Below are 13,204 nucleotides of genomic sequence, written 5' to 3' on the forward strand. Positions count from 1 at the left end.
TGTTGTGGAGTTGTATTTTGTCTCGCATCAATTATATCGTCAGTTATATCGTTATCGCAAATTTTCAAATATATATCGTGATAAATATTTTTGGCCATATCGCCCTGCTCTAATTGAGTCTACAGTAAGTTGATTGAGTCTATATCTCACAGTATCTTGAGTCTGTTGAAGGGGTTGGAGGTTAAAAATGCTGGGGTTAAGGAGGGTGCTTAAGAGACATGGTGGGCCTGCTCGTTGTCTTTGCTTGAGGCTAACATCCTACTTAGCTTCTACTAGAACAATGTAGCCCGCTGTGCAAGTTGCATTGTGGGTATAGCAGACATGATTATCATATGGCCTCAACTTTCCTTTCCTTTAACAGTTGTTCGAGCACTGCTGATAATATTAGAGTGCATATAATGAATAACAATGAACAAGGACAAATTAGAAGTACACATTTTGTATAAAGAGGGGATTACTGTAGAATTAGCAGTCATAACACATAGTAGGGAACTTTTTAACCTCGGGCTGATCAGACATAGTCAAGAAGAAGAAATCAAGACATAATAAGAACAATATATAAGTGAAAAAAATCCTTTCATGAGGGTTAGTCATATACATAGCTTACAGATGACTAGGACTTCCTGCAGAACAGTTCACTTAAAAAATTCAGTAGTTTAGTTTTTTATTTTGTGTTGAAATCGCATACTTTATTGTAAAATTCTACAGTTTGTCTATTTTAGAAATATAACTCTGATAACAGTCTTAATATTCTGTGCAAAATTCTTCAAACTTAAAAAGAAGTTGCATGACCTGGAGGTCCGCTGAGTTTCCCAGTGCTGACATGTTTGCCTAAATTCAGAGGTTCTTTTTGCTTTTTGTGTTGTCATTGTGTAAAATCCACAAGACATCCAGTGTAATGCTGATTCACAGGAAGCTAAGTAATGGAGTGTGTCGCAGCCTGTTTCCAGCTTAGTTCTGCTGTCTGAGTCAAAGGTTGCCTATCTGCACCTTTCTGCAAATAGTGAAATAACTGAGTCCTGTCCCGGCGATGTGGGTAATATCATTGTGTTGTTGTAGTTACTGAGGTGTTATCAGCAAACGGCCACAGAGTTCTGTCCTTTTGAAGGACTTGGTGTACAAAGTGAGGTTTGGCTGTCAATGGTTTGTTGATGAAAAAGTCCAGTATCAAGTAAGAGTATTATACTCAAGCCAGGAGTTCTGAGCTCGCCAAGTAGGTTCAGTTGTGCTAAATGCTGAATAAATGTGTATTTTCCTGATGTAGGTTTTATTGTTTTAACCTCCTAGGACCTGGCATCCACATATGTGGATGAAGCGCCTTGAGGCGACTTTTGTTGTGATTTGGCGCTATATAAATAAAATTGAATTGAATTGAACATATGTGGACATCACATTTTGGGATATTTAGACCAAAATACTCAATTTTGCTCTACAAGGGCCTGATATCCACTTACAAGGACATTATACTGCTACTGTTCTATCAAAATTTTAAACGAATATCCTCAGATGTGGCTCTCATTTTTCTTAAAAACAACAATAAGGTAAAAATAAAAAATCTGGTAATTCTTTGTTTTTACATTCATCTGGCCCCAATCAGCCCAAATATCAAAGACAAATTAAAAATGCATGTCGTGGAAGAGTTCGGGTCTTAGGAGGTTAAGGATATGTGATGGCTAAGCTGTGGGCAGTAGAGATGGCTTCCTCTGTTTGCAGGAAGTTCACACTGGTGGGGGTTCAGACTGACTGGGTCATGGTCTTGATGTGCCGGAGAACTAGTTTCTCAAAGCTTTGAATCCCTCAGTACCATATCGCCCTAAGGCATGAAGCTATTGCTGTAGGATGAATTTTTAATTCCATCAGATACTCATACAGAGAATATATAAATAAAATACACTATATCCTCTACACTGAACACATTCTGTCCAAGATTCAGACTTTACCGTGGTTTTGACTGTGAGAATCCAAGGCTGTTATTTTAGTTACAATTCAAACCCAAAACGTGGAATAGACATGCCGGTCTACCGTGTCCATTCAACACTTTGCCTCTCCAAAATGCGAAGTGGAAACTCATGCAGAAATTGCATTACCAGCAGGGGTAGATCATATATTTAAAGCCACGGAGTCGGTAGTGAACAAAAAACTTAATTGTCAGAATTGATTAAGCTAGACATCTGATATGTGTATACATGTAAATGTGTTAATAATGTCTGTTTAAATGCTTTCCCGTGATTATTTTCATTTTGGTTTAAAATAAAATATCTCCCTCTGCATGTGCGTGTGCATTTCATGTTTTGGAGAGTCAAAGCGTGACGTGTACGTGGTGGACGGACGTGTCTATTTACACGCTTTGTCATGGTATCAGGTGAGAAATTCCCACTGTAATCTTGTAATTTTAGATATTTTTGTATCAAAAATGTCTTTTAGGCTTCTTTATTACACATTGTAGTATAAGTACAATGGACTGGTACTTATATAATGTTTTTGTACTCTAAGAGAAGATGGCAGGTACTTAAAATACTTGATTGGATGAACCATCTACATATTTACTTTCATAACTACAATATTGTCAGGTTTTAGTTAATGGACTCAGGCGCAGACCGGAGATCCTTGCAGAGTTAACAGTCGGTTTATTTATACAAACGACACCAGGTGAAACTATTTACAACGTGCTGGGGGGAGGGGAGGGGGCTCCAGGGCTCCGGTGCATGTGAGGGGAAGGATGGGAAACAGACACACTCCAAAGGCTCTCTCTTCTTTCTCCACAACGGGGTAACACAAATCCACTCACTCGTCCACACGGTAACAAGCAGGCAGGGAAAGGTCTGGGGTAGATGCTGATAGCTCAACAATCCAGCGACGAGTAACACCGTGGCGCCGTCTTAAATAGGCCTTGCGATCACCCAGATAGGCAGCAGGTGTGTGGGCCAGGGGCGGGGAGCCCATAATGAGCACCGCTCCGGCAGGTGAGAGAGAGAGAGAGCGCAAAAAAAACAACAAAACACATGTTGCCTAATACAGAATCAGCTGGTGAGGCACAGGGACCATGACAAATATGCTCTTATCTTATTGTTCAGTCCTTCCTTATTCCTTATATGATGCTGTTTGGTCCATACCAGCTCCAATAGCATGAAGCCTGTCGAGAATCTGGTTATTTTTTTGCGCTCTTGTCAGTTTTCTCCAAGTAAAAGTTTCATTAACTGATTTGACTTAAATGTTCTGATAAACTTTGAAAAGTAACAGGGAAAAACAGTCCGTGGCAGATGGCTGTTCTGGTTCGGTGCTGCTCACCAGGGACAGGGTTCAACAGCTTGACGTTTATGATTTTGTGCAGGTAGCCTGTCAGCGTTCGCCCAGAGAAAGAAATGGATCATTTTGCTGACAAGTTGAAGAGATTGCAAACTTAGAAGCCCACATTAAGGTCCAGTCGTGGCTGTCAGTTATTATGTTTAGGTGGTGCCTAAGGCTGATTCTGGGTCGAAGGCTGCATTTCACTAGAGACACCTACAGATTTTGGTTTGACCCTCAGTTATATTAGAGATATTAGAGTGTACACATTGTGCAGAACATTGGACAAACACAATAATGATAGTATTCACATGCATGGCATATTTATGGCTGAAATTAGTAGTGTGTAATTGGAGAAATGCAGATAAGCACTGTTTATGGATATAATATGCTATAGCAGTGTTTTTAAATTTACCACCCGACGTACATCAAAAGAGGTACACTTCTATGCATATCTGCTGAAAATACCCTCTGTGCCATCTGACATGTTGTAGGTTTGTCAGACTAAAGGACATTGGTGTCATCCCAGCATACCTGCAGTTTCTTATGCAAGAACATAACCGCTACACTAGCACATATGTTGGCTTCATCCCCTTATCAGACACTTTCACAAAGTAGAACAGTCTTGCTCATAGGGGGTCATATGATTGTTGGGTTATTCTACGATCTACTGCACAATATAAAGCGCCTTGAGGCGACTGCTGTTGTGATTTGGCGCTATATAAATAAAATTGAATTGAAATTGAATTCTTAGTGTGTATGGTCCCTGACTTTAAAGTAACAGTTTTGAAGGCAACAAGGTTGCAAGTTCATTTTGTAAGGTTGCAGTCACTTTGTTGATGCTGTAGTGATTGAAGTGGCACAGTTCATTAGCAGATCTTGCCCTTGGTGTAATAAATTCCGTCCACAGCATGGAGGGACAAATACAGATTTATCTAATAATTCTTTTGAAGGACTTTGAGAGTGCTCTGCATTACGACCACGACAACAAGGAAACCTCAGTTGCTGACTTCAGTACTGTTAGAGTAGTAGAGAAGATTGATTGTAACTGGTTGCTATGTACCATCGTGTTCATTCACGTGTCCAAACCATGTGTTGTTTGCTGTCTGTGCCTTCCTCGGTACACCCGTACTGTTCCCCTGAGTCATTTAACAATCATCGCTACATTAATGGACTGAATTTCAGATCTCACCGGTTCATTTCCCACATGCCTGAAGTGACTCTGGATTTTTGCTTAGTTTGGCTCTTTGTGACGTATGAGGTGCTGTTAGTGAGTCATCGAGCAGAGGTGATCTTGATGTGCTGACATTTGTTCAGACTCCTGTAGTTGCCAAGGAGACGAAATGAAATGCAGCACTCAACTTTCTCAGACATCTGTCTGCACTTTCCTCAGTGGATTAAAAGTAAATTTGATTAATAAAAAAATAAGTAAATGAGTTGGTGCTGGCAGTCTGATGAGCTGCTCTCAAGTTAATTTCCTCTAACTCACTTCCAGAGGTGACGGAAATGCTCAGGGGATGTGTGATTCTGTCATGAGTGATAAAAGTTTTGGTTGTTAGCAAACTTTCTGTTGCTGTTTTCTTTTTGCCACTGCTGATTTTTCTGACTCCACATCTCTGCCATCATGTGGTTCAGATATAAAAAAATATATATATAAAAAAATATGCAAGCCTTATTGAAATAGTTGAATTTGTTGCCTCATATACTGTAGCTATAAAACAGTGATTTACTGCTGCCACTACGAAGGCATGAAGTGAAAAGGGAAATGGAAACAATGCCATAAACACCATAAATCTTGTGATGTTTAAAACCAGTTTGAGTTGTTCACTCACTGGTTACTGTACAGGGTCTCATCAGGCTCCAGCAGTTCTCTGCAGCCTGCTTCATTTTCTCTGCAAACAGGCAACATCTATTATTTATTTTAAATCTATTTTTCTTTTTCTTTTTTTCTCTTTTGTTTATTTATAAAGTTGGTATTTCAGCAGTGTTTCTTTTTCCCCCAAAAATATAAATCATGAAAAATTCCCCCAATATGTGCCTGATGCCAAAGATTTCCTAGAGCACACATCCTCCACCCCCACCTGCTGCTTAATGTATTTCATGCCATGTTCAGACAGAACCTCCGCCTATCGCAGGTGTGCATTTAATCTAGTGATGAAAAGTAGAGAAAGTAGAAAATATAAATGACATATCGGTGGAACAGCCGATCACACAACGGCAGGACAGTAAAACAAATCAAGGTTGGAGGAAGCACTTTTCATTTGTAATCCAAATTGCACAGAGTGTGGCGAGATGGCAAGAGAGAGACAGCAAGACATTCATTAAAGGTGGCTCTGAATTTGGTATTGAGGCAAAAAAAAAAGGGATGACTGGAAGAAGTCGATAAAACAGTACTGAGTAGAACATTATCAGAAGATTCACGTGGATATTGAGTGGATGCAACTGTTATTAGGGGAGAGAGAGAGAGGCAAGGAAACAGAGGTCACTGAGGGAAGATTAACAGGTAAATTTAGCCTGAAAACAGAAACCCATACTGTAAAGACCAATGCAAGCACAAAGATGACCATGACTTTTGGCACGTTTGCTGTCGTTTTCTTCCCAGCGTTACATGATCTGTCACGACTGCTTTCTAGCCAATAAGCTGTATAAAAGTAGCACAAAGCATGTGGAGTTTGGCAAATCATACTAAAGAGGATCGACAGATTTGCAGCTAGATAAAGTGGTAAAACTACACCCCTTTGGAGCACGAGTTGCAAGCTCCATTCCCACTCGGTATCCAGTAAGTGTCCTGGCTAGACCCCCCATGCTAAAACTAAGCCCTGGAATGGCGCAGCTACGTCGGCAGCCTGTCCGCAGCTCGGACACAAGCATTTCACTACATGTTGTACTGTGTATGTGACAAATGAAATTTGAATTCGATTGGTCACCTCTACCGACAGTGCAGAGCTGTGTGTTCTGCAGTAATACAACATCTGTCACTGCAAACTTTGCAACAATATTGCAAAAAACCCGACTTACTCTGCATCTACTCTCCAGTACAGTCGCTCTGTTACATTATTTTTTTTAAATGTTCTATTTTAAAGAAATCTTACGACGTGTAGATGATAGATAATTCCAGCAGCGCATTATGTACAGGCCCAGTGTCTGATTATAATAATCTCAAATTAATTAGGACACTTGCTTTAAATGCTTTTTTTAGATTTATCAAATGTCACTTGCTGAGCAGTTCTTACCTTTCAAAGTCACTAATCGTCTTCTGCTCCTGTTCTCTCTTTCATGCATGTTAAGAGCTGTTATCATTCAATCCACACAATACAGCTACCTCTAGATGGAAGCCCTAATGTGCTGCGCAGGAACAGTTTATGTGATTGGACACATTCGTAGAGCTGTTTGAAATGCTGCATTTTAAATTAACCGCCATTTAGCTGCCGTGTGCATGCCGAAGTTTGCTAATGTCGATTTGTTGATCTTTGCAGCATGAATCACAGGTTTGTGATGGAAAAAACAAAGATGTGTGAAGTGTGCAGGAGAAAACTGTGACAATCATTCCTGAACTATTGAGTGAGAATCTTAGTGGCAGAAGAAATGCACGGCTGCAAACAAAGAATGAGCTTGCTTTATATTATCATTTATTAAATGCTGTTAATTAAACATGTGTAATTATTACTCTAATTACACATGTTGGCCAGAACAGGTGCCCCATTCCTGTCCTGGCCAACTTTAACCTCTGGAAACAATTAGGGGAGTTCATCTTGATGTCAGTTCAAGAGGTGGGAGTAAATCTACACTGTCGTTTTTAAAAATTATTAAAGTTTCAAACCAGTTTTCTACCTAACAGGAAGTAGGTGTAGTGTAACACAGATGGGAATGATGCTCGCTTCTCTTTGTGAATTTGTTAAAAGTCTGGCACTCAAGGTTTGAACTTGCTAGAGGCAGAAGATGGCCTTTTGGCTTAGCCCCAAGTAGAGGGAATTTCACTAGTACAGATATGACAGGATTGCTTTTTCAAAGGTCCATTTGAGTTTTAAAAAATAACATAAAATTCTTCAATGGTAGCTGTGGTTTAGGAACTGTAGCGGGTTGTCTATGAACCGGGAGGTCAAAGGGTTAATTCCCCAGCTCCTCCAGTCTGCATCTCAAAGTTTCCTTAGGTAAGATATTGAAACCTAGATGCACCCACTGGTGTGTGAACGTGGGCACGGCTGTTGGACAAAGTGCTTAGATATAGAAAAAACTGTGTGTGTGATTGAGTGAGCGAGACCGGTAGTCAGAGTAGAAAAGCACTATATACTAGTCCAGTTATCAGTCGTGACCTCTCTGAAAGGTCACGACTGATAACTGCCCCTTTGATCAGTTCCTTGACTCAGCATTTTCTTTTAATCTGTCTCTCAATTGAGCTGAAAGCCAAACAGGCACACACAAACACATCTCATTATTACACCATAAAATATTTAATATGGGAAGGGTCCCCCGGGCCACCAGAACTGATGGATCCATGAGAATAGCTGAGCACAAAGTAATAAATAGTGCATTCTACAGTGTTTGCTTAGCTACATGACAGGAACCATTAACCGAATAAGCAGTAGCAAAATTTTCCACTTGGCGTTCACACATGCATGCACACAAACACGTCTATCTGCAGCTGATCACCAATCAACAGCCAGAGTGTAGTTGTGCTTGTATCTTGAACAGCAGATTGTGCAGTGCATGTGCAGGCATGCTACTGACGGCTTCGATTAATGAAACCTGATGAGGTTTTGTGACGACTCTTGACATTGTTTACTTCACCCCATTAAATCTGGTTTCTGATCTGCAAGGATTCCTCATTCTGGAGGACAGCAGCCTTGCTTCCAGCTCTGTTTCTCCTTTCTCACAGTGATGCTGCTTTCATGTGCATCATTTGAAATAACTGATAGAAACAAGCCCAGTGGAGTCTTTTGAGGATTGCAGAATGCCTGCAAATATGGCAGGAGTTCTTACTTTTTGAGTGTTTTAATGTTTGATATTGGGTAGTTTTTGGATTTATCCTGCAGGTACTGGATATATTTTGGTGTTTGCTGTGCTTTTATCTACCAAAGCTGAAAGTCTTTAAAGTTAAATCTGTCTTTATAAGTGTAGCTGTCAAATCAAATCAAATCAAATCAAATCACTTTTATTGTCACATCACATGTGCAGGCACACTGGCACAGCACATGCGAGTGAAATTCTTGTGTGCGAGCCCCACAAGCAACAGAGATGTGCAAACACAACAACACAAACGAGCAAAATACAAGAATGGCCAACCTGAAACTAATAAATATATGTACAATATATAATAGTGTATGCATTTCTGGATGTGGAAGAAATACGAAAACCTGAAGAGTAAGACCAAGCTAAAATAAAATTGTCAGTTAAAATCCAAAATCCTTCAATCACCAGAAGTAGAAATTATGCAGTAATGAACGTATTTGAACATGCACATTCAGTTCATTAAATTTTATGTTGTAGTTGATCTCCACAGCACAGCGACAGTATGACACTTATTCAGATCTTGTTTTTAATTAAAGAGATGCATTAGAACAAAAGTAGTGCAAATATTTTTAAAAAAATCTAAAGCTTTAGATCTGTAAAAGGGGTAAACTTAGGAGTAATTGTAACAAGGAGTTATAGTTCCTTTTCTCACCCCAACCAGTCACAGCAGATGGCCCCGCCCCTCCCTGAGCCTGGTTCTGCCAGAGGTTTCTTCTTGTTAAAAGGGAGTTTTTCCTTCCCACTGTCGCCAAAGTGCTTGCTCATAGGGGGTCATGTGATTGTTGGGTTTTTGTCTGTATGTATCATTTTTGGGTCTATCTTACACCGTAAAAAAAAAAAAATCCTAAAAAAACAGTAATATTCCGGCAGCTGGGGCACCAAAATAATACCATAAAAATACAGAAAAAAAAGGGATTTTGCCTTTTTCAAGTGCTTTTAAACATTAAATTAGGAACATTTTAATGTGATTAAACAATGAAATTACCTATAAACAAGGTCAATGAATGTGGCAATATGAATAATAATACTGTAATAATAATAATGTACAGAAATATACAGTTAACAGTTGGTTGAAATAATAATGGATGGCATTCATATAGCGCTTTTTGAGACCCTCAAAGCGCTTTACAATTCCACTTTATAATTCCCCTCTGGCCATCACCAGTAGGTGGTAGGTGAAGAGTCTTGCCCAAGGACACAACGACCGAGAGTGTCCAAACCGGGGCTCGAACCGGCAACCATCTGATTACAAGGCGAACTGCCAACTCTTGAGCCACGATCACCCTAAATAACAATAATAATAATAATTATTTGATGTAACAAAAGTTTACAAGAATCATTTTATATATTCTTCCATAGTATTACATTTGAATTTAACAGTTCAATCTTTCAAATAACGGACAAATATTTGTGAAATTATGATACATTTGTGAATGTATTTTAAAAATCTAAATATGCATGTGTACAGACAAACACATTTAAAAAACAAGAAAAATTATGTTTTATTACATTTAAAGTGATTTTACATTAATTTACAAATAAATAAAATTAATTTAAAAATAAAAATAAAATAGTTCCATCCATTTTCTTAACTGCTTATCCAACTCAGGGTTGTGAGCAGGAATTTGGTGTGGCATGTCGGGGTGGAGCCCATCCCATTAACACACATTTATCATATTTTACTTTAAGTCCACAAAGACTTAAAGTAAAATATGATAAATGTGTATATATGGGTGCTGTATTTAGCTTAAACAAGTATACAATAGAGATTCAATTTTTTTTAGAAGGTAAGTTTTTATTTTATTTCACTTAATGAATAGTTTTACACTTCCGTATAACACACAACCACAGAAACCGTCGATGCTCCAACTCTTAAAAACTGATTCTACAAGTCAAATTATTTTTAGTGCATTTTAATATACAACACGATCTTATTTTCTCCATAAATGTTTTTTTTTCCCTTTGAATCTAGGATGTAAACATCAGAAATGTCAGAACGACTAGATTTCTTGTTGAACTCCTTGATCACCTGTGCTGTGTGTGGTTTCTAGTAAACTGCATTCACTTATTCATTCATTCACATTAATTTATTCTTGGTATTCTACCTTACCTCTCAGTAGCTCCATCCTACTTTTAGTTACTTTCGTTGCCATCCTCACTCTCAAAAGAGTATGGTGTTAGACGCTTCTCAAAGGCAACAGAATTGAATGAGACGGGTCGCCCTCCTCCTGCCATCCAGAGGCTGTGGATCTTATAGCTGTAAGAAAGTGGAACATGTGGCCTACTTTTACACCAGGTTAACTAATGTGATGATTGGCAGTATAAATTAGCCTGTTGTTTACCAGCCCAACCCTTCAGGAGCCCAACACTGATTACACAGTCATAGTTTTTTTGCTCCAATGCTACAGTCGGAGTCACAGCTAGTCTGACAAGCTTTTGTTGTTTTCTGGTGGCTGAGTTTATGTATTTTTTATCACAAACACTAGCGGTCTACTACATCGATTTTAGGCTTAATGGATATAAAAACATCCTTTCGGGAGCTGTATGCATGAACACTAGCTCTGCCAATTGTCTTCATGACACAGTCATAGTGATTGCTCTCTGCTTTCTCTTCTCTCTCTTTGCAGACAGCAACTTTGTTCTGGGAAACGCCCAGGTGCAGTCACTCTACCCCATCGTTTACTGCTCTGATGGTTTCTGTGAGCTCACTGGTTACGCCCGTGCCGAACTCATGCAGAAGAGTTGCGCGTGTCACTTCCTGTACGGCCCAGAAACGAGCGACCGGTCAACGGCCCAGATCCAAGGAGCCCTGGATGAACGGAGGGAGTTCAAGACTGAGCTGGTCTTCTACAAGAAGGAAGGTGACCCCACATGAAAAATCTGTGTGTGTGTGTTTGTGTTTGTGTGTGTATACGTTTGTGGATTTAATACTACTTACGGAGGAAAATGAATATTTACTCACCTGTGATTCAACCATAAAGTAAAGGTGTAAAGGTGACTACAAACTTACAGCTGCTGAGGGAGCTGATGATAAAAAACAAATTGGCTGTTTTTAATAATAATGGATTGGATTTATATAGCGCTTTTCAAGGCACCCAAAGCGCTTTCCAATGCCACTATTCATTCACTCTCACATTCACACACTGGTGGAGGCAAGCTATGGTTGTAGCCACAGCTGCCCTGGGGCAGACTGACAGAAGCGAGGCTGCCATATCACACCATCGGCCCCTCTGGCCAATACCAGTAGGCAAGTAGGGTAAAGTGTCTTGCCCAGGGACACAACGACCAGGACAGAGAGCCCAGGGATCGAACCAACGATCTTCTGGTTACAGATGCGATTCCCAACCCCCTGAGCCACGGTCGCCAAGTATCTTAAAAGAAGATATTTAAGAAAAAGGTTGGAGCTGTGGTAAATAAAATATTCAGAATTATATTTTCTTTCCATTCTAAAACCAGGTCAACAGACTCCAGTCAGGTCAGCTGCCGGGACGCTGGCGATACCCTTCTAAATTGTAAATCTCACATGTGCATGCTGTTTAAGTTTTAATCTTCCTAGAATGTGTGCTTTCACTGCAAGCTGCTTTGAAACCCACCCCCACTTCAGCTTTCTGTGCCAGCGAACCGAGTTGGCTTTAAAAAGTTCAAAGCCATCCAGGCCTTTATTTCATCAAGACAAATAAAATTTCTTGGGGTGATCATCGACCACAAGCTCTGTTGGAAGCCACACATTACTTATGTTTGGGGGAAATTGGCACGGGGCATTGCCGTCCTGGGGAAAGCAAAGCATATGTTGGATCAGAAAGCACTGCACATTTTATACTGTGCTTTACTACTGCCATATATGAGCTACTGTGTAGAGGTCTGGGGAAACACATACAAAAGTAACACACAAACAATAACTATAATACAGAAAAGGGCCATTAGATTAATAAATAATGTGAGGTACAGGGACCATACAAATGCACTCTTTGTCAAAATGCAAGCTATTAAATTCCAAGACTTGGTGAAGCTTAAAATAGCGCAAATAATGTATAAAGTAAGAAATAAATTGCTTCCAAAAGAAATCTGTAAATTGTTCATAGAAAGAGAAAGTGGGTATAACTTAAGAGGGAAATGGAATTTAAAAATACAAAGTGCTAGAACAACTTTAAAAACGATGTCTATCTCAATTGCAGGAGTTAAATTATGGAACAGTCTAACAGAAGAAATAAAAGACAGTAAAAACATAAAACAGTTTAAAGTAAAATATAAAAACCTAATTTTAAATAAGTATAAGAATGAAGAAAACGGGGTTAACCCAGGACGGTAATGTTGCTGGAAATGCTGTTTTAGTTCTTTTTTGTTTTTTTTGGTTTTGGTTTGTTTGTTTTTCCATAACTTGTGAATCTGCAAATATACACATTCTGTATTTATCATATGAAAGAAACTATACTGTGGTGGGACTTGCTAATTTCTTGTTTTTGATTGATGTATGTTTTGTTTTGTTTTGCTTTATTTTTGTTGCATATGTTGTTTGTTTAATTTAAGACAAAAAACAATTAAATGAATGAGAGGTAAAACTTGAGGGGGTAGGGACAAATAAGTAAATACTTCTGCCTACTCCTTTTCAAACAAATAATGGAATAATAGTTTGTAATGATTGTGAAGGCACATGTTTGAAATGTTTGAAATAAAAATGAACTGAACTGAACATCTGAGCAGAGGGTCTACTGAGAAGCCATTTATCTTTTTAAGAGGGAAATAAATCTGGGAGTCATTAGCATAACAGTGGAAAGAAATCCCATGTTTCCTAAAAATAGAGCCAAAGGGTTGCAGGTAGAGATGGACCGATCCGATATTACGTATCGGTATCGGTCCGATACTGACCTAAATTACTGGATCGGATATCGGAGAAAAATAAAAAATGTAA

The 13,204-nt window shown here is 39.1% G+C and overlaps 1 protein-coding gene across 1 annotated transcript in view; it reads left to right on the top strand.

The window, feature by feature from the left end:
- The window catches only part of kcnh3 (potassium voltage-gated channel, subfamily H (eag-related), member 3), a 192,494-nt gene that overhangs the window by 126,823 nt on the left and 52,467 nt on the right, over positions 1–13,204 (top strand). The window contains exon 2 of the mRNA XM_005933361.3: positions 10,923–11,156. Within this exon, the coding sequence (XP_005933423.1) occupies positions 10,923–11,156 (234 nt within the window). The remainder of the gene's footprint in view (positions 1–10,922; positions 11,157–13,204) is intronic.

This window comes from Haplochromis burtoni, unplaced genomic scaffold (assembly GCF_018398535.1).
Source record: "Haplochromis burtoni strain Fernald_Lab_line unplaced genomic scaffold, NCSU_Asbu1 Contig_165, whole genome shotgun sequence".
NCBI lineage: Eukaryota > Metazoa > Chordata > Actinopteri > Cichliformes > Cichlidae > Haplochromis > Haplochromis burtoni.